This window comes from Schistocerca serialis, chromosome 6 (assembly GCF_023864345.2).
Source record: "Schistocerca serialis cubense isolate TAMUIC-IGC-003099 chromosome 6, iqSchSeri2.2, whole genome shotgun sequence".
NCBI classification, from domain to species: Eukaryota; Metazoa; Arthropoda; class Insecta; order Orthoptera; family Acrididae; genus Schistocerca; species Schistocerca serialis.
In genome coordinates, this window is record NC_064643.1 from 683087498 (window position 1) to 683113153 (window position 25656).

Consider the following 25656-nt stretch of genomic DNA (forward strand, 5'->3'; position numbering starts at 1 on the left):
ACAACACGCAACTGAACGTCGGAGGTTTCAAGCGTCAACTTTAGGTTACAATATCTCCGGATGTAATTAACATTTGACAATGCAACAAACGGCACTGATTACGTATTTGTTTATATGTTCAGATGTGCTAACAAAACTAACGTGGTTCCATTTTTTAAAAAATGTAGGTTTGTGTTAAAAAACATACTTCCGTGCATTTTTGTATGGTTTGTATTAAACAATTACACTAGCCCGTCTCCTCACGTTCGGTCTGTGGAATCGGTTGTCAGTACTTGATGTGGTTTACGAAATACATCCAACAGTAACGTTAGGTGACTCACCCTGTATGTATAAAATTGATGGAAAAACAATCTCGATTGCAATGGTTATCTTATTTAAAATGACCGGTTTCAGACTAGTCTTAGGCCACCTCCAGATTAACACTGCCATCTGAAGCTGACCTCAGTCGCTGAAACTGTTCATATATGTGGTAAAAACAAAGAAATACAAAATTGCCTCTGGGAAACATATGCACTGTGGACAGCAGTTTTCGCCAATACTTACAATGAAGTAAGAAAACAAGCCACACAAAAGTGTGCACGTAAGTTCCTGAAAATAGAGGTCTCATATATGCGGAGCCAGCTGCCAAATTGTAATTATTAGCAGCTAACATTCCATATGAAATCTGTACATTTTGTTACATTTATTTATCTTCAATTTGTACATTACTAATTGACATTTTTATAGTTTTACACCTGGTGGCTTGTCCATGGCTTTCAAGTTCACATAGTACATAAACAATATGTTCTTTCTATGGTATCCTAGTAGGTACATTCATTGACAACCACCTGTTGTCTGTGTTGTTGCTAATGCCATCTGTTGACAGCATCTTTTTTTTTTTCCTTAGCACACTCCTTTCTTGATGTACAGTTAATTTGGCTTCTGGCTCCACATTTATGAGAGCTATGTTTTCAGCACCTTATGTGCCCACTTTTGTGTGGCTTGTTTTTGTACTTCAGTGGAAGCATTGATGGAAACTGTTCTCCACAGCGCATATATTTTCCGAAGGCTTCTTTTTATATTGTACTTCTTTATTTTCACCACAGCTATATCTGATGATGTATCAAAACGCATCACACGTCAATAAATTAATTTGTGACCACGACCCTTTGGTTTCATTGTGTGCCAAATAAATTATCAGGGAAACATTAACAAAAAATGTGTTTTCTCCATCTAGCACACAAAAATTTTAATTAAACAGCAGAAAATTGTACAAATACATACAAATTTTGTTAGGCATTGAACAATTTACAATACACATTTATCGTTTTTCTTTGCTAATAAACTTGAATGTCACTAGCATATTATTTTCAAAACTGAACCTTTATCAAAGTTACGTCTCAAAGGCATCAAAATTAAACACTATCAGCCACTAAGATCCAATGTACAATCCGAATTCACACAGCAGCAAGCATGTGACAGAAAAAGTATATATCCTGTCATCCCTATACATCTTTCGGTTATTGATATTAAAAGATGTATCGCTGGTTGTTGCTGCTGCTGTAGTCTTCAGTCCAAAGATTGGTTTGATGTAGCTCTACACACTATTCTATCTTGTCCAAGCCTCTTCATCTTTGCATGATTATTACAACATACATCTATTTGAACCTGCTTGCTGCATTCAAGTCTTGGTATCATCCTACAATTTTTATTCCCCACACTTCTTCCATTACCAAATTGATGATTACTTGTTACCTCAGGATATGTCCTATCAACTGCTCACTTCAGTTAGTCAAGTTTAGCCACAAATTTATTTTTTCCCTAACTTGATGCAGGTATTCAATCTTATTATCTAGTTTCAAAATTAATATTGTCAATAACTCTTCTATTCACCAGATCCAACCCAGCTATCACGCATGAAGTAAAGGTAATAGGGATATGACAGTTTAGAACCAGGGGTACTATCATTTAATATATAGAAGAAAGTAAGAAATGACATTTACTATGAACATTTTCAGCATTTTATATTTGAGTATCAAATGTCTGTATCAATTCTAAAACAAATTGTGGTGTGTTTTAAAATGTGCATCCAACTGCAGCAATTCAGATCACTTTGTACACCACATAGCATTTCTGAGGAATAAATAATGAAGCATTTAAATTATGTGGTAAATTAAAGTGGATGGTTTCATGTAAAGGAGATTGTGAATACCATTATGATAAATTCTTGCTTCATCTTTCAGTCACAACACACACCAGTTATAGAATAAGTGGCATGCGCCCTCTGTTCTGCCAAAACATGAATTTAGCCATCAAAAATTACTAAATGGGTAGCAATAAAACACAGAAATAAGTAGAACCAAGTTTTCGTTCTTCAGAGTTAACCAGTGAAAAGCAGCTGGGTGTGCAAATTGAAGGCAATAAATAAAAATAAAGAAATGCATAAGCTTATGATCCTAAGTTGAAACAAACATAACAGTAAGATTAGAATACTATCTGTAAGTTCTTTCTCTCTTTTCATTCCCAATTTAGCTACAGGGCACGGAAATCTTCATTCCTGTGGTGCACATTCTTTTAAGTTAATTTAATCCCCCCTCTCTTTTGCCTTTCAGTGCAGTAACATAAAATCCTTGGTGAAATACACATGGAGGATTGAGTAAACACTAAATTGACAAAACAATATGCAGCAGACAGTAATGGTAATAGAGGATGTGGCAAAAGTTACATTATAGTGCTGATTTTCCCTCAGTGAAGTAACCTGACGATAGCCAGCAATCGTTTCTACCAACGACATGGACAAAGCAATGCATTGTGCCAAATGGAAAAATTGTAACTCATGTGCCACAATAACCATAGAAAACCTATTTACACTAAACAAAACAGGCTGTCAGCACAAATAATAGTGCAAGGGTCAAATCCTTGGTACAGTCTTTATAAATTAGACATACCAGCTGTCATAAAATCGTCTAAGTGAATATACATTTGAATTTGGTACTGGTCAAATCCAGTCGGAAGTCTGTTGCCATATATAAAGCACAACTAACACACAAGTATAAGTGGTGTGGAATATCTACAGGCCACTGTTTGTGAACCGAGATGCAGCCTCTGAAATTGACTAGGAATGTGCAAATACAAGTCCTTGAATGACATCATCAACTACTGTTACAGCTGAAACATATATGTCCTTTAAACTAAAGATGCCAACTGTTAATGAAGGCAAGGTGTGTACTACTACACCACGTGTGCTTTTTGTGTGGGTAAATTATTTGATTTGAAGTCTGAAATGTTTGTGAATGTTGTCTGAAGAGGAAATATACATTGCATACATACAAAGGAACATTGCTGTTAAGAACCAGTGTCGTATTGGATGTAAAGGACTGACACATAATTGCTGAAAAAGAATTGAATATAAATCCGATGGTGAACACATACTTTGTAAAATAATCTGGGTCTGAAAGAGAAAGTAAAAGCAAATAATATTCTGTCAAGGAAAAAATTATTGCACAATGTTGCTCCGTCATACATGTTGTGTGAATTTCTTGAACTGGTCGAAGCAGTAATATGGCTGTGATGGTAGAAATTAACAATGCACAATACGCAAATTAAGGCAGTATACACAAGCTACAATACACACACACGCCTTGAAGGCAGCACAACATATTCACACATGATCCATATTAGCCAAAATTTTGATATAAAACGATTTTAGTTTTACATTATATTACATTAATACTTGTTCCATAGATCACGAATACGACATTTCATAATGATATGGAATGTGTCAGTTTAACACAAGTTTTCTTTACACAATATAACTTTTTTTTCCAGTTACTACTTTATATCTAGAAATTCATCCATTGAGTAGGAGTTGTCATTCAAAAATTCTTTTAATTTGTTTTTAAATGTTGTTTGGCTATCTGTCAGACTTTTAATGCTAGCTGGCAAATGACCAAACATTTTTGTGGCAGCATAATTCATCTCTTCCTGAGCCAAAGTCAGATTTAACACTGAATAGTGGAGGTCGCCCTTTCTTCTAGTGTTGTAGCTATGCACTTCACTATTACTTTTGAATTGGGGTGGGTTATTAATAACAAATTTCATAAGTGAATATATGTATTGTGAAGCTGCTGTGAATATCCCAAGTTCCTTAAATAAAAGTTTGCAATGTGATCTTGGGTGGGCTCCAGCTATTATTCTGATTCCATGCTTTTGTATAATGAATACTTTTTCTCTTAGTGATGAATTACCCCATTAGGAGAAAAAGTATATATGCTTTTATAAAATGGTGATAAATAAAAACTGATACCGCTCAAGAGTGGTGTATGTTATGTAAATTCTGAGAGCACAACCACTTATGAGCATAAAATGCATTTGCCATGTTTGTAGGTAGTAGCATTCTAATGTGTTTTACTATCTTAGGCATTCCACATACATTTGTGCAACATCATTTTTTATTGTTTTCACAGGAACTAGTACGTCTTCAATGATTTGTTGGGTCTCAAAATGACGGACAAGAAAATTCTGCATCAGTCCACGTCGAGTGCCAATATTTAACACATCAGTGGGCTTGGTAATTTTGCATTTACAAAAGTCAAAGAGTGGGGTAAAGTGCATACATACAAAGATGTCAAGAGTGCCACGTGATTACATTGAAACAGATGAAACTTGAGCACTGGATTATGTCATCACTTGATTTCATTTCTGTTCAGATTCACAGTTATGCTGTTGTAAAATTAGAAAACAAAATGAATAATACTCCTCTACATAGTTATGTTCATTCCTATCTCATAATATTTCTTTAAGAGATCTGTAAACAGCTGGAGGAGGGGAGGGTATAAGGGGGAGGGGGGTCTACTTGTTCAGTTGTCCAATCAACTGCACATACAGCAATCATACAGAAATCACTTGATTTCATTTCTGTTCAGATTCTCAGTTATGCTGTTGTAAAATTAGAAAACAAAATGAATAATACTCCTCTACATAGTTATGTTCATTCCTATCTCATAATATTTCTTTAAGAGATCTGTAAATAGCTGGAGGAGGGGAGGGTATAAGGGGGAGGGGGGTCTACTTGTTCAGTTGTCCAATCAACTGCACATACAGCAATGCATAAAAGGTACCAAAGGCAGCTTTATACATTACCAGAAAAACTAGTTGACTGAGAGAGTGATGTAATGTAATGTATCAGATTTTTCTGTTAAGTGCAAAGGAAATTACTTTAATACTAATTAGTCATACATGTTGCAAAGAATCTTGAGGTCACCACCACTCAATCACATACTGATATCAATTTTTTTTCTATAAGGAATTGCACTTCACAGCCAATTAAAGGGCAAAAATGTCTGAAATTTCTGTGCATCATTAACTTGCAGTTACTGTATTAATGTATGGGCACTCCAGGCTATCCATGGCTCAGTCCATGCCCCCCCCCCCCCCCCCTCCGTTGCAAAAATTTCTGTCACTATAGTGATGGCAAGTTTTCCATTGAGCAAACTCGTGTAGAGAACGCTCTGCAGATGACTGTACGCAGCCTGGTGAATATCGCCTGGAGAGTGCACACTTTAGCATATCCTGCAGTGTGCGTGCCACGCACTCTTGACAATAATTCTCACTAATGACGATTGTAAGTATGTCTCACAATTTACTACTGAGAACTCTCCTGGATGGAAGGCAAATGTAGAGCCTGTCTCTGAGTGAAACTGTGGATCAATGTGGAAACATGATGGACACTGTGTTAATACTATATTTAACTTCTTGTTCATGTCATATTGATTTCCTAAATATCTCCTCAATATGATGAGTCGTCGTACCTACTTATTCCATTATAGTACTTATTCAAGATACATTACTAGCAAATAGGTTCCGTCAGTTCTTCTTTGAATAAAAAATACATTCCATTTATTGTGGATAGTGAACTGCAACTGCGATTTAAATTGACAGTTTATGTACTAGGAAATGCAACTATTTGCTTTCTTGAAGCAGAACAGAATACATTTAAAGCAAGCAGCAATGATCTATGAATATTTGGTTAGAATTCCACAAAAATTAAGTGAGCCACAACTTACTTCAGACAATGCTGGAACAGTAATTTTCACTGGTTGTTTCCTTGGTACATCTTGATCAGGTGTCTCAGTTAACTTGTTGTCCACTTCATATTTTAACGCTTTTGACTTGGGTGCAGGTAATGAAGAAAATAAACCCGATGCAGGTGCCTCATCATTTATTTCATTTGACTCACTCAGTTTCTTCTTCTCAAAGACAGTTTCTTCTGATACTTCAACAGAACTGATTGTATTATTTTCTGATGGATGATCAATGCTTTCAAATTCAGAGTTATTTTTTGTTTTCACTGAATTGTCCTTTTCATCTTCGTCACCACTCTCATCACTGCTACCGTAAGCTACCAGTGACATGGTGTATCTACAGCAGCAAAAATAGCGAACAATTAACAAAGACACATCTGAACTGATCTCTAACAAACATATTATGCATTCTTAGATATACATATCTCATAAATCCACATCATAACACTATTCTGTATACGATCCGTGGAACATGTGAGAACAAAAAAGGAGACAAATTCTTTGGTCATTTATACAGAACAGAGTTTAACAGATTACCTAAACAGAGCCTAAAATACCTTTAGAAAAAGAAGTCAAGAAAATAAGGCAGGGACAGTTTTAGAATGAAAGTATTACAGGAGGAAGGTTTCCAAGGCAAGAAGGAAAACAGAAGAGGTTTAAAATGAACTGAAGAGAGGAAGAAGCAACACTGTGAAAGGCTGAAGGAATACTGGAGAGAAGGGAAGAGAAAACACCAGAATATGAAGAAATGAAATCAACAACCATATAACAAAACTAAAACAGTACAAACGTAACACAAAATGGAAGTAAAAATATCATATGGCGAAGATGCTGATGCTGAGTCACAGATAGGCACTACAAAAAGACTACCTAAATAAAGCCTTTGGCCAGTAAGGCCTTCATCAAAAATAGAGCCCCCCCCCCCCTCCCAAAACACAAAAACACACACACACACACACACACACACACACACAAGACTGCAGTCTCAGGCAACTGAAGCCACAATGCGAGCAGCAGCACCAGTGCATGATGGAAATGGCGACTGGGTAGGGGTAAGGAGGAGGCTGGGATGGGGAGGGGGAGGGATAGTAGGGTAGGGACAGTGGACAGTGCAGTGCTGCTGGGGAATATGCAGGGACGAGTTGGAGAGAGGGTAGGGCAGCTATGTGTAATCGAGAGGTTCGACAAAGGGCAAGGGAAATTTGGGGAGGGGAGGGGGGGGGGGGGGTAGTGGAAAAGGAAAGAAGTAAAAAGACTGGGTGTGATAGTGGAATGAGGGCTGTGAAGTGCTGCAATGGGAACAGAGAAGAGGCTTGATGGGTGACAACAATGACTAACAAAGGTTGGGGGTCAGGAGGTTTACAGGAATGTAGGATATATTGCAGGGAAAGTTCCCATCTGCGCAATTCAGAAAAGCTGGTGTTGGTGGATACGATCCATATGGCATAGGCTGTGAAGCAGTCATTGAAATGAAGGATATCATGTTTGGCAGCATGTTCAGCCATGAAACAAGTGGACTACCCTGTTGCAGAGCATGCTGTCAAACATGACATCCTTCATTTCAATGACTACTTCACAGCCCGTACCATACGGATCCTTCCCACAACAATCAGCTTTTCTGAATTGGACAGGTGGGAACTTTCCCTGCAATATATCCTGCCTTCCCATAACCCTTCTGGCCTCAACCTTCGTTAGTCAATGTCCTCACCCATCCAGCCCCTTCCCTGTTCCCATTGCAGCACTACACAGCCTTCATTCCACTATCACACCCAGTCTTTTTACTTCTCTCCCTTTCTGCTAACCCCGCCCTCCATCTAACCTCCTGACTGCACATAGCTGCCGTACTCTCTCTCCACCTCGTCCCTGCACACTCCCCAGCAGCACGGCACTGTCTGCCACCCCTACCCTACTGTCCCTCTCCCTCCCGACCCCAGCCTCCTCCTTACCCCACACAGTCACCACTCCCACCATTAACTGGTGCTGCTGCTCCCAGTGTGGCTTCAGTTGCCTGAGAGTACAGTCGTGTGTGAGTGTGTGTGTGTGTGTGTGTGTGTGTGTTCTATTTTTGACAAAAGCCTTATTGGCCGAAAGCTTTATTTGTGACAGTCTTTTTGTTGTTCCCATCTGCAACTCAGCATCTCCACTACATGGTAACAACTTTCCTTTTCAAATATTGTTACATTCCATCCTGGATTTTCCATTGTTTGACAAAAATAGAAGTCAATTTCCTGCAGTAAATAAATAAAAAGGAAACATATCCACCAACTACACCGACAATTGAAGTAGATAACATGGCAATTACCACTGCACCAGATGCACAGCTGTTTGAATTCTACAGCACACTGAGATTGTAAGATGACTTCATCTCTGTTAAATATGGAAAATTTTCCACACATAAAGAACATCAAAGTGGTTGGATAATGGCACTAAATGAAACTGTGTTTCTCCCAGTTGATAGGGGAAATAGCTCACATGGTTTACGAAGGACTGTTATTCAGAAACACAAAGATTTTACGTTAACTAATTCCTCCATTACTACTTGGTAGAACAACTTTATATTTATAACTAAAAAGAACAAAACAATACATGCTCTACTGTATTAATGTATTTAGTAAACTGGATTTCAGTTCGTGAGGTCACCATCAGACTATAATTAATAATGATCATCAAAGATGTTAAAGTAGAGGTGCACAACTTTTTGAAAATATATCAGTTGGAAAGGGAGGTGTAAAAAGGAGTTAATACTAGCTATGACAGTGAAATTGTAATATAGTTGAAAATAAATGTTCGTGTGTGTATGTGGGTGTGTCTACATCTACATCTACATCTACGTGATTACTCTGCTATTCACAATAAAGTGCCTTCAATAAACCACCTTCAAGCTGTCTCTCTACCGTTACAATCTCGAACGGCACACAGGAAAAAGAAGCACTTAAATTTTTCTGTGCGAGCCCTGATTTCTCTTATTTTATCGTGATGATCATTTCTCCCTATGTAGGTGGGTGCCAACAGAATGTTTACGCAATTGGGGGAGAAAACTGGTGATTGAAATTTCATGAGGAGTTGCCGTCGCAACAAAATACGCCTATGTTTTAATGATTGCCACTCCAATTCACGTATCATGTCAGTGGCACTACCTCCCCTATATTGTGATAATACAAAACGAGCTGCCCTTCTTTGTACTTTTTCAATGTCAACCGTCAGTCCCACCTGATGCGGATCCCACACCGCACAGCTATACTCCAGAATAGGGCTGACAAGTGTGGTGTAAGCAGTCTCTTTAGCAGACCTGTTGCACCTTCTAAGTGTTCTGCCAATGAATCGCAGTCTTTGATTTGCTCTACCCACAACATTATCTATGTGATTGTTCCAATTGAGATTATTTGGTGAGCAGAAAAAGAGAGGACCAGTGACGGGAAAAGACTAGTGGGTGCACTGGTCAAGAGTCAGCACAACGACAGTAACGTGGCGTGACTTGGGAAGAGGCTATAGGAGAAATTGGGTAGAAACTGTTGGGTGGAGGGCCTGGGAACACTAAGTTATAATAGTTGAGGTGAGGATAATTTCAGAGTAGAGAATGTGTTATAAGGGTAAATCCCATCTGTGCTGTTCAGAAAAGCTGGTAGTGGAGGGGATGATCAAGATGGCCCAGGTTGTGAAGCAACCATTAAAAGCCACATCATGCTCAGCTGCATGTTGTGCCACAGGATGGTCCACTTTGTTCTCAGCCACTGTTTGGCAGTGGACTTTCATCTTAGTGGGCTGTTGGTTGGTAGTCACGCCAAAATAAAAAGCTGTATAATGTCTGCAGCAGAGCTGGTATATGACATTGCTGCTCTCACAGGTGGCCCAACCTATGATGAGGTAAGATAAGCCTGTGACAGGAACGGGTGGGTGGATTGGGCACGTCTTCCATGCAAGTCTTCCACACAGATGTGTTTCTTGTGGCAAGGGGGTTGGGATTGGAAGTAGCATAGGGATCAACTATACTGTGGAGGTTCTGTAGGCAGCAGAGCACCACTTTAGGAGGAGTATGAAGGATCTTGGGTATGAAGTCTCTCATTTCAGGGCGTGATAATAGATAATCAAAGCCCTGGTGAAGGACGTGGTTCGTTGTTCCAGTCCAAGGTACCAAAGGTGTCCAAGGGGACACTCTTTTGTAGCTGGTTCTTGGCAGTGATACGATTAGGAGTGTGTGGGGAGATGGCAAAGGAAATCTGTTCGCAAACTAGGTTTGCGGGATAGTGCCTGTCTGTGAAGGCCTTTGTGATACCTTCAGCATAACGGGCAAGGGGGTTCTTGCCACGCCATCCTCGGGTGGCCGGGCTGTACGAGTGGGATTTTTTGGTGTGGAAGGCATGGCAGCTGTAGGAATGCAGGTACTGTTGGTGGGTTTAATGTGGACAGAGATGTGGATGGAGCTGTCAGGGAGGAGGAAGTTGATGTCCAGGAAGATGGTACACTGAGTTGATGAGGATGATATCTTCATGACCTGGACACAGAGCCAGGTCACCCCAACCTCAGTCCTTCACAAGCTCCAACACCTTCTCTCCCACCTGCTTCACCTTCTTGGAAGATTTATTGCAGCATATGTGCAGTAACTCTAGGTAGAGAAAACTGGGTAATGCCCAAAATTGTCAGTAGTGAGATTGTTGCGCATTAAGTGCACTTACAGTGTCGGCAGCTTTTGCGCTGGGTGCTGCAGTTGGTACTTGTTTGCATGGTAGATTGAAATGATTAGACAAGATGGCACAACCAATGAGAAAATAGTGTCCAACAAATGTTGTTATGATTTGGAGGGTACAAAATTATGTGGGGCCATAATGGAATGTATTGTGCACAATGTTGTTGTGTAAAAGAGAATATTTCACAAAATTTAAACTGTAATCTTAGGTCCCTGTGTAACCACAGCATCGGAAATTGGGACATTTCAAAAATATCCCACGAAATGTTCACTAGGCTAAGCTACAGATCAACCCGTCACCACAGACTGTTTTCATTGAGTCACAATGGTTGGTTTTGCCACCTCACACCCAAACTGATTCATTTCAACCTAGCCTATACATTGGGCTAGGCTACAGATCAATCGTCACCACAAACAGGTTGCTTACCCTCAGATTCATTCGCTTCGCCGACTGACTACCAAACTGTAACAGACTACACTTCAGGTGAGTCCATTATGTCAGCCATTTTTCTTCTAGTCACATTTGTTGGCTTTTCCAACTCACAATCAAATTATAACAATGAAATACAAAACATTAACCCAAGAAATCTTGTCATATTCTGAAAAACATGCGATACAAAGAATACATTCAAAAACTGGTAAACAACTTTATAATCTAAAATATAAATATTGTAAATTGTCTATCTCGTGCTATCCATGTTGAAAACAAAAGAAATCAATTTGTGTCTTCTGTCGGAACAGCAATTCTTGCTGGCTACTGTACACTAGCACCCATTTAGCTACAACAAACAGAAATTAATTGCAAATAGCAGCACGCACTGTAATAGTTGCCAACACCATCTCTTCACATTAATAATCGAATATTGGGCTAAATCTATGTGTATATTGAAAGAATAAGCTACACTCTTAAAGAAATATCTTTGTCACAGATGTTTCAGCAAGTAATGGCACCAGTCAAAATTCTTTCTTGAGCATCATGCACTTGGTGCGTTGTCTGCGCAGCATCTTGTCTAATGTGAGTGGCTGCAACTCAACAACACAGCCTATGACCACTGCAATCTGTCGATGACAAAGTTATTTTAATCAGAGTATAATGGGAAATTGAGGTAGTGTATTCATCACACTAGGAAAGGAACTTAAATCTGCAGAGATTGTAATTGGAGCTGCACATGTGGGAGGGCTTAGTATCAAGGGTGTACATTTATGACTGGATCATCCCCTGTTGACCCCCCAGAGTCACCACCATACACAAACGAGAACTTGCGAGGAAACCTCGACTTGCTAGCATGTATGTTCCCCTAACATACTGTCACCACTGGAGGAGTCTTTAACTGTCTGATAATCAACTGCAGTAATTCGAGTTTGGTAGACTTTAAGTGGTGGGCATCCTGCAAAATAATACTAAATGCCTTCTTTGGAATCTACAGAGAACAGACAGTTCCAAAGCCCACTCACTATGGAAATATGTTTGATATATTGACAATAATTTTGGTTATATGTCAGCACCATCAGTAGCACCGAAGCTGGTGTTGAGACACAGAAGGATGAACAGGAAGTGAAATGGATCGTCAAGGCTAACAGAGAAAATGAAATGTATGGTAGCAAAGTAAAAGCAGAATTGTTTCACACCATTTTGCTGTCTTCCTCTGCAAAGGAAAATCTGGGAGTAAAGCCCCAGTTTAACTCACACACTGCTGCAAAGGTGAGTGATCAGATATTAGTGTCAGTGGCACTGGAAAAACAGCTGAAACTACTAAAACTGAGAAAGGTACCAGGGACTGTTGGAAACCCTGTCAGATTTTATACAGAATTTGCATCTGTGGTAGAACCTCTTTTAACCATATTGTAGATCCTGTGAATAAAAAATCTTTGCTTAGCAGTTGGAAGAAAGCACTGGTCACACCTGTACACAATAACGGTAGCAGAAGTGATGCATAAAACTGATTTTCAATACCTTTGATGTCCATAAGTTGAGGGATCTTAGCATATATTCTAAGCTGTGACACAATGGAGTATCTAAAACAGAATGAGCCATTCCATGTGAATCAGCACAGATTCCAAAAACATATGTTTTGGCAAACTCTATTTGTGATTTTCTGGCATGACATCCTGAAAGCCATAGATCAAGGCAGTCAGTTACAGGTAGATGCAGTATTTTCCAACTTCTGAAAAGAATTTGACTCAGTCCCACACCAATGCTTATCAATGAAAGTACAGCTAAGCAGGGTATCAGATGGAATTTGTGACAGGATTGAGGATTTCTTGTAGGGAGGACGCAGCATATTATCTCACAAGTGATAGCCATCAACAGTTGTAAAAGTAACTTTAGATATGCCCCAGTTAAATGAGTTGGGACCCGTACTGTTCATGTTGCATATTATTGACCTTATAGAAAGTAGTAACATCAGACTTTTTGTTGACAATGTAGTTTACTTAAATGAAGTACTGCTTGCAAAAAGCTGGACAAATATTTTGTCAGATCTTAATAAGATTTTAAAGTGGCGTAGAGATTGCCCACTTGCTCGGGTCAACTTGGACGCGTAATGTAACTGTGTGTGACATTATGGTGGCATGGTGTGTTTAAAATGGAACACGTTTCCGGAAGGCATGCTGGAGTATACCATGGCATGCTCTAGTGAGGAACGCTGATGTTTTTAAATTGTTTGTGAATGTTGTTAATGCTATCAGACTTCTTTAGTGCTGTTTGTGATAATACTGAAAGAGTTTGTGGTGGTTTGTTAGTGAGTTATTTTGATGTTAGATTTGGTTTTGTTTTTCGATTTAATCTATGGTGTGTTGCTTATGGTTGGAGATTTAGTTTTGTTTTGTTGTTTGTTAGTTATAGATGTGACAATGAAGCAGATGCATAGTTTCTGCATGTCGCAACTGGGGATGACATGAAGAGCACGATTAAATTCATACAATTATACAGTTTAACTGCTGAGTTTGTGAAGTGTTACATTTGTGGAGAAGGTGTGAGATTGACCACAGTTGCTGCACCTTGGACCAGCGACTAGTATATGTGACATTGTCTATGGGACAACGTATGACATTCCATCCAGAGGGCTTCCTAGCTTCAGGAGTCTAGGTTTGCTATTCAGGAGATTGTGTTGATGACCTACCATTTTTTTGATCACAATTTGAATAAGTCAACTTGCACAAACACCTAGATGTAACAATTATTAGAGACATGAAACTGAATGGCACATGGGCTCAATAAAAGGTATAGCAAGTAGGAGACTTCAATTCTTGTATAGGATACTGGTAACTGCAATCAGTCAACAAAGGAGAGTGCTTACAAAACACTTATGTGGCCCACCTTAAAATATTGTACAAGGGTGTGGGACCCATACCAAATAAGACTATCAGAACATATTGAACATATACAAGTATAGTAGGAATGTCTGCAGATTTGTTTGGCCTACGGAAGGTGTCATGGAGATGCTGGAAAACCTGAACTGGCAGATGCTTGATGCCAAACACCAACTATCAAACAAATTCAAGAATCAGTATTAAGTGATGAATTCAAAAATGAACTACAAACCCCAACGTACTGCTGCCACAGGCACCACAAACATATGATTAGTCTAACAATATTATGAGAAGGAAAGTTGCTACTCACCATATAGCAGAGATGCTGAGACGCAGATAAGCACAACAAAAAGACTCTTACAATTAAATCTTTTGACCATTAACGCCTTTGTCAACAATAGGTCAGTGGAGAGGTGAGGAGGGGTTGGGAGGTGGGGGGTGCGAGGAAGGTAGCGGAAAAGGAGAGAAATAAAAAGACTGGGTGTGGTGGTGTAATGACGGCAGTGTTGTGCTGGGATGGGAACAGGAAAGGGGCTGGATGGGAGAGGACAGTGACTAACAAAGGTTGAGGCCAGGAGGGTTACGGGAATGTAGGATTTATTGCAGGGAAAGTTCCCATCTGCGCAGTTCAAAAAAGCTGGTGTTGATGGGAAGGATCCATATGGCACAGGCTGTGAGGCAATCATTGAAATGAAGGATATCATGTTTGGAAGCATGTACAGCAACAGGGCGGTCCACGTGTTTCTTGGCCACAGTTTGTCAGTGGCCATTCATGCGGACAGACAGCTTGTTGGTTGCCATGCCTACATAGAAAGCAGTACAGTGGTTGCAGCTTAGCTTGTAGCCACATGACTGGCTTCAAAGGTAGCCCTGCCTTTGATGGAATAGGTGATGTTAGTGACCTGACTGGAGTAGGTGATGGTGGGAGGATGTACGAGACAGGTCTTGCATCTGGGTCTGTTACAGGAGTATGAGCCTAGCTCATGGGAGAGGGTATATGGTAACATATTCACAATCAGAGAACTCTGCAAATGCAAACCCACTTTGAAAATACAAGATAAGTGCTGGGGACAAGTGCAGCACATCAGTACAAAGGGTTCAAGGACCATTATCAATTTAATTGGAAAGGAACTGGACGAATAAACAATATCCGTGCTGTCAAAAGGATTAAATTTTGCATCAGTTCCCACCATATTACCTAAATGGGAGATCATCAGTAGCATCGAGATCAGCAGCATCGAGCATGCCGTCATGGGGCTGACAATGCCAAAGAGCTCAGAAGGGAGTCTTGCAGGGTCTTGGAAAAAGCGTTAATGCCGAAAACAAAAATCTCTATGGCTGAACAAAGGGCAATATGCAACCTACAAGAAAACAAGGATACAGCTGTTCTAGTGGCAGACGAAGATGATACGACAGTATTGCTACAGTCAGTTCACTACCGGCGGAAGATTGAGATCCTTTTACAAGAACCAGCTTACAAACAAGTGAAGAAGGATCCTACATCAGCGGTGACAAGGAAAACCATCTCACTGCTAAAAAACCTAAGGAATGGATATGCAGTATGAGTAAGAAAGCTGTACCTCAGAGCACTGATATCAGAGCACCTCTACAGACTTTCAAAGGTAAACAAGAAGGGAGGTTCACTATGTCCAATAGCGGACACAATACATTCACCAGCTTATGAAATAGCCAAACACCTGCTGCAACCATTGAGAAGCGTCTTGTAGGTCATTGTCCTCACCATGTGAAAAACTCGATGGACTTTGTGAAGATACTTCGAGGCATGCATCAGGACAAAGGTAACATCCCAGTCAGCTTTGAAGTCACGTCCCTCTTCACACAGGGGGCCACTTCAACAAAGAGACAGTGAAACTGTTCCGCCACACACCCAGTACCACATACTTCCAATTAATACAACAAACAGATACAATGTGTGTCCGCGAGTTCCCCCCTAACACCACGTATCGCAAAAGTAAATGTGGAATACTTAGCAGAAATGGAGTGTCTGAAACAGAAGGCGTTCTACCACTATGTGGATGATACAGTCATGATTTGGCCCCATGACAAAGAAAATCTACAAGAATTCCTTAACCACCTCAAAGGCACACAAGACAATATTAAATTCACCATGGAGTTGGATGAAAATGGATGTCTGCCTTTCCTCAATGTCATGATAAAGAAGAAGACTGATGGCACATTAGGTAATTCTGTTTACAGGAAAAAGACATACACTGACCTATACCTTAACACCAATAGCTGCCACCATGCAGCACGATGCAAATCAATGCTCACCACTTTGGTGTGCAGAGTACAAGACATACATGACAAGGAGAGTCTACCTTCCCAACTGCAGCACTTGAGAAAAACCTTTCATGAGAATAGCTGTTCTGAGACACACTTTCCAACAAAGCAAGCAAAAGAGAGAAGATGTACATGAAGAAGACACTAAGCGCTTCTTCTTCCTTTCCTTCTATACACTGGGCCGCCCCCGGCAAAGATTGCCAGGAAATTAAAAAAGAGCAACATTAAAACCATCTTTCACTCAACAGCAAAAATCAAGACTATGCTGGGTTCAGAGAAGGATAAACTAGGAATTTAGACACCTGGAGTCTACAGCATCAACCGTAAGTGTGGCGCACAATACATCGGCCAAACACAGCGGTGTATATAGTGGTGCTGCTCAGAACATATAAGGAGTGTTTGCCTAGGCCAAACAGAGAAATCTGCAGTGGCAGAACTCAGTCTTAACGAAAACCATGAGTTTGATTTCAAACAAACAAAGCTGCTGTGCAGGGCGAACGGGTTCTGGGATTCGATCTTCAAAGAGGCTGCAGCGATGCGAATCCATGATAACCTTGTCAACCGAGATAGTGGTTTCCAAATTAGCACTGCATGGCATGCAGTGATAACAAAAATACTACATGAACACTCCGATGCAAAACTGGAAAGGCAGCAGATGAAACAGACAGGCCCATCAGCATTCAAGGAGCCCACACCACCAATGATTGCGACTACCCCCCACCAAATGCTGCAACACCTCTTCTGGAGACGCGGGATTGGTGCTGCCAATGCAGATGAGCCTGCAGTCCAGCAGCTATAAAGACCTGGACAGCACACAAACCTGACACTTCGCCTGAGGATGACAAGAAGGAAACTTGTTGAAACGTTGCCACAGAACACCACCTTGACTCAGCTGATAACCTCAGAAGGCTCAGTCATTGAGATTCGCCAAGAAAAGTCTAAATTCGCATATAACAATGTAATACAATTAAAACTATTTTCTATCTTTTGGTGAGGAGGATTGCAGCAGATAATCTTAGATGGATAGTCGTCATCAGATGTAGAAGGAACTTCGGGTGTGCCCCACAGAAGTGTGTTGTAACCCTTGCTCTTCATGGTGTATTTTAATGACCTTACGGACAATATTAATAGGAACCTCAGACTTTTTGCAGATGATGCAGTTATCTATAATGAAGTATTGCGTGAAAGAAGTTGCATAAACTTTCAGTCAGGTCTTGATAGCACTTCAAAGTGGTGTAAAGACTGGCAACTTGCTTTAAATGTTCAGATATGTAAAACTGTGCACTTCTGGAAAAAAATAGGTATCCTGTGACTATAATAACAATAAGAAACAGCTGGAATTGACCAACTCCTAAAAATGCCTCACTGTAGCACTTTGTAGGTATGTGAAATGGAATGATCACACAGACTCAGTTGTGGGTAAAGCAGGTGGTAGACTTTAGTTTACTGCTAGTATAGTGGCAAAGTGTAATCAGTCTACAAAGGAGATTGCATACAAATCACTCATGCAAACTATTCTAGAATATTGCTCAGTTGTGTAGTACCTATACCAAATAGGACCAACATGGAATATTGATAGATTAAAGAGAAGGGCAGCAAGAACGGTCACGGATTTGTTTGATCCATAGGAGAATGACACAGAAACTGAACTAGAAGACACTTGAAGATAAATGTGAGCTATCCCAAGAAAGTTTGCTAACCAAATTTCAAAAACCGGCTTTAAATGATGACACTCAGAGTATACTACAAACCCCTACTTATCACTCACATAGAGACTGCGAGGACAAAATTAGAATAATTACAGCATACAGAGAAGTGTTTAAAGAATCATTCTTCCCGCGCTCCATATGTGAATAGAACGGGAAGAAACCATAATAACTGGTACAATGGGATGTATCCTATGCCATTCAGGTCACGGTGGTTTGCACAGTATAGATGTACATACAGAACAAATAGGTCACTTTCCATGTGGGGAAAATGTGCACTTAGTCGTTAACTTCTTACCACTATAAACAATATGCAAATCAGTGTATCATAGCTACTGAACCATTAGGTGTTCTGTTTAAAACAATTAACGTTATTATTGAGTTGTCTTCTATGGAAACGAACACCACATTTCTACTTTTAATGGCATTCAAGTAACAGTAATGTGTTCCATACCTATCAATCAAATGTATAGCAAATTTCTATAAAGCTTTATCTTCACAATATACTGGTTCAACCTATGATACACACCCAGAAGGCAAACACTACAGCTGCTATAACTTATTAGAGGATCTGAATGCATTGAATTGTTTCCAAGCCATTCTATAGAAGAAATTATGTTAACAATAACTCACCTTTCTGGCGCAATACAAAATAAGTAACTGTAAGGGTTGTGATACACATTACATTACCAACGCCGCGCTTTCTACACGTTAAAATTACGCGATAACGTAATAAAAAAACCACCGTGAAAAGCTCTTCCTTATAAATGCATTCTTACCAAACTGATAGTTGTGCTTTCTAACTAAAAGTAACAAAAAATTTACATACTTCTTAGGAGCGATGGTGGATTCACTTATATTTACAATCACACAGCTAAAAAGACAACGTACTTATAAATCAACCTCCACGGTACTCAAACGTCAACAGCGAAATATAAACATCATGAAACATTAATTAATAGAGTAGTATTTTACGCGCCATCCTAGTTTCTGGAATAACAATACACCTCCACAACACACAGGGTGTTACAACTCTTTGAGAGATACGAAGCAACCAAATCATAAGCTCTTGCGCTGATTATGTTGGCTACACTGGTGCTAGTTCAACTGTAAACATTGCCACTCAGCTGTTTCAGCTGTCACTTCACACATGAAGCTATAGATGGCAAAGTTGTTCTCGAGCGTGATTGCTTGATGGGGGCGTTTACCTACATAAGTCCTTTGAGGGTCTTTTAGCGTTTTAAAACCCTAGACCATTCTGGCAATGGTCTAGGGTAATAGAAGAATTTCGGAAGAAAACGTCGTACCTTTAGATTACAAGTTTGAAACCGAAATAAAAAGAAACAGAGCTGGCGGCTGGTCAAGCAGGCCCTTCTGGGTCTGGAATTGCGCCCGTAACTCCGGGCAAAAGACCCGGGAGAATGGGCATTGCTGATGATAGCAGAGGTGTATCACAAGGTCGACCCGAAACTACAAGAGGTGGATTAAGAGTGTACAAAATAGTGGTATTGGGAGACGGGGGGGTTGGGAAATCAGGTAAATGTGAATATGTGCTCATCTGTGTCGTTCAGTTCATTCATGCAGCTGGCCGTATGATACTTTCACTGCTTTGTTTTTACAGCTCTAACTCTACAGTTCGTCAACCATAGGTTTTTGGATTATCACGACCCAACTATTGGTGAGTAAAAGATTTTTGGACTTAAAACGAAGATGTGTTAATAATTCTTAGCGAGATTACAACAATACACGGGTAAAGTAAAATATACAAAGTTTAGTAAAACAACATTATCGTTTCAATTAAAGTTGATGAAAGCTCTCGTTATAAGTAGGGTATTAAAATAAAATTGTGTTCCTGTGTCTACTAACGTAGACATATTCAAATAAAATCATCTTCATAGTGGCCACTTATGTCATAAATGTTTTGACTGAAGGTGACATTTTTCCATTGAAGCAGTGATATGTAGTATTGTCTTGCATGGCATACTAAAAGTTTTGGATCAAGGCCGCAGTTAGTCACAGATTTTCTTGATTGCCGAAAAGTGTTTGACTTGGTACCACACCTGCTTATTGTCAAAAGTATGATCATACAGGGTAACAAGTGAAATTTGTGACTGGATTGAGGACTTTTTGGTAGGGAGGACACAGCATATTATCTTGGATGGAGATTCATCGTCAGATGTAGCAGTAATTTCGGATCTGCCAGAGGAAAATGTGTTGGGACCCTTACTGTTCACATTGTATATTAATGACCTTACAGACAATATTAACAGTAACTTTGTGCTTTTTACAGGTGATGCAATTATGTATAATGAAGTACCATAGAAAGAATCTGCATCATACATTCAGTCAGATCTTGATAATATTTCAGAATGGTGCAAAGATTGGCATCTTGCTCCAAATGTTCAGAAACATTAAATTATGCATTTCTCAAAACGAAAAAACATAGTAGCCTATGACTATAATATCAATGAGCCACTGTTGAAATTGGGTAGCTCATACAAATACCAGGGTGTAACACTTTGTAGAGATGTGAAATGGAATAATCATATATGTTCAGTCATAGGTAAAGCAGGTGGTAGATTTCAGTTTATTGGTAGGATAGTGGGGAAGTGCAAGCAGTCTCCAGAGGAGATTGCTCACAAATTGCTTGTGCGATTTTTTTTTTTTTTTTTTTTTTTTTTTTTTTTTTTTTTTTTTTTTTTTTTTTTTTCCTAGAATATCGCTGTAGTGTCTGAGAACCATACCAAATAGGACTATCAGTGAATATTGAACACATACCGAGAAGGGCAATGTGAATGGTTACAGATTTGTTAGATCTGTGGAAGTCACAGATACTGAAGAAACTGAACTGGCGTACATTTGAAGATAGATGCAAACTATCCGGAGAAAATCTACAAACGGTTTCAGAACTGGCTTTAAATGATGGCTCCATGAGTATTCTACAACCCCCTACTTATTGCTCACATGGGTATCATGAGGACAAGATTAGAATAATTACAGTATGCACAGAGGCATTCATTCATTCAATCAATCATTCTTCCCATGCTTCATATGTGAATGGAATGGGAAGAAATTGCAATAATTGGTACAATGGGATGTGTCCTCTGGCATGCTCTTCACCACTGTTTGCAGAATATAGACATAGATGTATATAAGACTTCTTCTCATCACAATAAGAAGAGGTCTTACAAAACATTGAAGTCTGTGTGGAAATATGTCGCTTTTGTCCAAATCACACACAAGACATCTTAAACATAGGGATTATTGTAACTGTAACAACAATTGGGCATTTAGGACCGTGATGCAGCTGACTTTGTGTAGGGCACACACAAAGGTTTTTTAGATTAGGTGGCTCTCCATCCAATCCAGATAACGTTAGCTGAAGGAAACTCAGAAGTATCAGTGTAAGATCAAAAGAATTGCCACACGCAGGTGAGAGTATTAAAATCCTAGTGTAAACTGCCTAAGCATTTGCAACAAAGTGCAAGAGTTCAAAGCAATCATGAAAAGCAGTGAAGCTCTCATAATTCTAGGTACAGAAAAATGGTTGAAACCTGAAATTGATAGCAGTGAGATTTTTGGGGAATGTTTAAGTGTGTTTCGAAAAGCCAGGCAAATGGGAAATGGAGGTAGTGTATTTATCAAAGTAGATGAAAAACTCAGATCTACAGGGATAGAAATTGAAGTTCCGTGTGAGATTGTTTGGACAAGAATCAGTATGAGGGGTGGGAATAAAATGATAGTTGGATCCTTCTGTTGCCCTTCAGACTCAGCTACATCTACATTGATACTCCGCAAGCCACCAACGGTGTGTGGCGGAGGTCACTTTATGTGCCAGTGTCATTACATCCCTTACCTGTTCCAGTCGCATATGGTTCGTGGGAAGGACGACTGCCGGAAAGCCTCCGTGCATGCTCAAATCTCTCTAATTTTTCATTCGTGATCTCCTCAGGAGGTATAAGTAAGGGGAAGCAATATTTCGATACCTCATCCAGAAACACACCCTCTCGAAGCCTGGACAGCAAGCTACACCGCAATGCAGAGTCTGCCACTTGAGTTCGCTAAACATCTCCATAATGCTATCATGCTTACCAAATAACCCTGTGATGAAACGTGCCATTCCTCTTTGGATCTTCTCTATCTCCTCTGTCAACTTGACTTGGTACGTATCCCACACTGATGAGCAAAACTCATGTATAGGTCGAACGAGTGTTTTGTAAGCCACCTCCTTTGTTGATGGACTACATTTTCTAAGGACTCTCCCAATGAATCTCAGCCTAGCACCTGCCTTACCAACAATTAATTTTACGTGATCATTCCACTTCAAATCATTCCGTATGCATACTCCCAGATGTTTTACAGAAGTAACTACTACCCGTGTTTGTTCTGCTATCATATAATCATATAATAAAGGATCCTTCTTTCTATGTATTTGCAATACATTACATTTGTCTATGTTAAGGGTCAGTTGCCACTCCCTGCACCAAGTGCCTATCCGCTGCAGACCTTCCTGCATTTCGCTGCAATTTTCTAATGCTGCAACTTTTCTGTATACTACAGCATCATCCGCGAAAAGCCACATGGAACTTCCGACACTATCTACTAGGTCATTTATATATATTGTGAAAAGCAATGGTCCCATAACACTCTCCTGTAACAGGCCAGAGGTTACTTTGTCTGTAGACGTCTCTCCATTGATAACAACATGCTGTGTTCTGTTTGCTTTTAAAATCTCCTCAATCCAGCCACACAGTTGGTCTGATATTCCATAGGCTCTTATTTTATCAGGCGACAGTGCGGAACTGTACAGAACGCCTTCCGGAAGTCAAAGAAAATGGCATCTACCTGGGAGCCTGTATCTAATATTTTCTATGTCTCATGAACAAATAAAGCGAGTTGGGTCTCACACGATCACTGTTTCTGGAATCCATGTTGATTCTTATAGAGTAGATTCTGAGTTTCCAGAAATGACATGAGGCATGAGCAAAAAACATGTTCTAAAATTCTACAACAGATCGATGTCATAGATATAGGCCTATAGTTTTGCACATCTGTTCGACGACCCTTCTTGAAGACTGGTACTACATGTGCTCTTTTGCAATCATTTGGAACCTTCCGTTCTTCTAGAGACTTGCAGTACACGGCTGTTAGAAGGGAGGCAAGTTCTTTCGCATACTCTGTGTAGAATCAGACTGGTATCCCGTCAGGTCCAGTGGACTTTCCTCTGTTGAGTGATTTCAGTTGCTTTTCTATTCCTTGGACACTTGTTTCAATGTCAGCCATTTTTTCATTTGTGCGAGGATTTAGAGAAGGAACTGCAGTGCGGTCTTCCTCTGTGAAACAGCTTTGGAAAAAGGTGTTTAGTATTTCAGCTTTACACGTGTCATCCTCTGTTTCAATGCCATCATCATCCCGTAGTGTCTGGATATGCTGTTTCGATCCATTTACTGATTTAACGTAAGACCAGAACTTCCTAGGATTTTCTGTCAAGTCGGTACATAGAATTTTACGTTCAAATTCGCTGAACGCTTCACGCATAGCCCTCCTTACACTAACTTTGACATCATTTAGCTTCTGTTTGTCTGAGAGGTTTTGGCTGTGTTTAAACTTGGAGCGAAGCTCTCTTTGCTTTTGCAGTAGTTTCCTAACTTTGTTGTTGAACCACGGTGGGTTTTTCCCATCCCTCACAGTTTTACTCAGCACGTACCTGTCTAAAACGCATTTTACAATTGCCTTGAACTTTTTCCATAAACACTCAACATTGTCAGTGTCGGAACAGAAATTTTCGTTTTGATCTGTTTGGTTGTCTGAAATCTGCCTCCTATTGCTCTTGCTAAACAGATAAACCTTCCTCCCTTTTTTTCTATTCCTATTTACTTCCATATTCATGGATGCTGCAACAGCCTGTTCTGCTCTTACAGAGTCAAAAAGTTTGGGTCTGTTTATCAGTAGGTCTAAGATGTTACCTCCACGAGTCGGTTCTCTGTTTAATTGCTCAAGGTAATTTTCAGATAGTGCACTCGGTATAATGTCACTCGATGCTCTGTCCCTACCACCTGTCCTAAACATCTGAGTGTCCCAGTCTATATCTGGTAAATTAAAGTCTCCATGTAAGACTATAACATGGTGAGGAAATTTGTGTGAAATGTATTCCAGATTTTCTCTCTGTTGTTCTGCCACTAATGCTGCTGAGTCGGGAGGTCGATAAAAGGAGCCAATTATTAACCTAGCTCGGTTGTTTAGCATAACCTCCACCCATAATAATTCACTGGAACTATCCATTTCTATTGCGCTACAGGATAAACTACTACTAACAGCGACAAACACGCCACCACCAGTTGTATGCAATCTATCCTTTCTCAACACCGTCTGTGCCTTTGTAAAAATTCCGGCAGAATTTATCTCTGGCTTCAGCCAGCTTTCTATACCTATAACAATTTCAGCTTCGGTGCTTTCTATCAGCGCTTGAAGTTCCGGTACTTTACCAACGCAGTTTCGATAGTTTACAATTACAATACCGATTGCTGCTTGGTCCCCGCATGCCCTGACTTTTCCCCACACCCTTTAAGGCTGTTGCCCTTTCTGTACTTGCCCGAGGCCATCTAACCTAAAAAACTGCCCAGTCCATGCCACACAACCCCTGCTACCCGTGTAGCCACCTGCTGTGTGTAGTGGACTCCTGACCTATCCAGTGGAACCCAAAACCCCACCACCCTATGGCGCAAGTCGAGGAATCTGCAGCCCACACAGTCGCAGAACCATCTCAGCCTTTGATTCAGACCCTCCACTCGGCTCTGTACCAGAGGTCCGCAGTCAGTCCTGTCGATGATGCTGCAGATGGTGAGCTCTGCTTTCACCCCGCTAGTGAGACTGGGTAGTCTTCACCAAATCAGATAGCCGCCGGAAGCCAGAGAGGATTTCCTCCGATTCATAGTGAATTGCCCCCCCCTGTTTATTGATTGGATAGCCACTGAATTGCTATTTATTTATTTAATGAGATAATAATAATTATTAAAAGGTGGCAATTTTATTTAAGCACCGTTTTTTACTCTTTCGATTGTTGCGAGTCAGCGATAGTGCAATGCTGCTCGCTTTGGAGAATACACATTATATAAGAATTATTTGGTCCAGGAAACACTTTTGCGATCACGGTTGCGATTTAGACAGTATTTGCATAATTGTACTGATTAAAAGTTATTGTTTCCGAAAGATGCAGGTTCGATTAAAGCTGTGTGCACTTTTGCGCGTTTAATGAAAATATTCATAATGCGTTGCATAACAAGAAGAACATGTGAATCACAACCGTGATCAAACAAAGAAAATATATGATAACATAAATGTTCTTCGCTGTTATTCAGGACAGGCTCAGATTAGACCTTGCAATTTTTAGCTATAGGAAATCACAAGGCGTTACACCTTCAAGATATTTGTTTTGAATAAATTGTATTTACCTTCTCTCTCTCTCCTTTTTACAGCCTTTATACCTTCACATCAATTAAGGAACTTTTCCTTCTCTACCGACCAGTACGAGAACAAAATTCAGACTCAACAAAACGTCTTACATTGAATTATTACATGCTTAACCCTTAAC

General features: G+C 40.0%; 2 protein-coding genes across 3 annotated transcripts in view; one reads left to right on the plus strand and one right to left on the minus strand.

The window, feature by feature from the left end:
• The window catches only part of LOC126483685 (proline-rich protein PRCC), a 92767-nt gene extending 73655 nt beyond the window's left edge, over positions 1-19112 (minus strand). The window contains exons 1-2 of one of the 2 annotated variants that reach the window (XM_050106767.1): positions 18957-19112; positions 6045-6399 (exon numbers count right to left, since the gene is read on the minus strand). In XM_050106767.1, the coding sequence (XP_049962724.1) occupies positions 6045-6392 (348 nt within the window). In that variant the 5' untranslated portion in view covers positions 6393-6399; positions 18957-19112. Of the gene's footprint in view, positions 1-6044; positions 6400-18698; positions 18850-18956 lie in introns of those variants that run through there. The other variant, XM_050106769.1, reaches the window with a different exon arrangement.
• Positions 19113-19235: 123 nt separating this feature from the next.
• The window catches only part of LOC126483686 (GTP-binding protein Rit2), a 109919-nt gene continuing 103498 nt past the window's right edge, over positions 19236-25656 (plus strand). The window contains exons 1-2 of the mRNA XM_050106770.1: positions 19236-19601; positions 19687-19743. Coding sequence (XP_049962727.1) covers positions 19487-19601; positions 19687-19743 — 172 coding nt within the window. The 5' untranslated portion in view covers positions 19236-19486. The remainder of the gene's footprint in view (positions 19602-19686; positions 19744-25656) is intronic.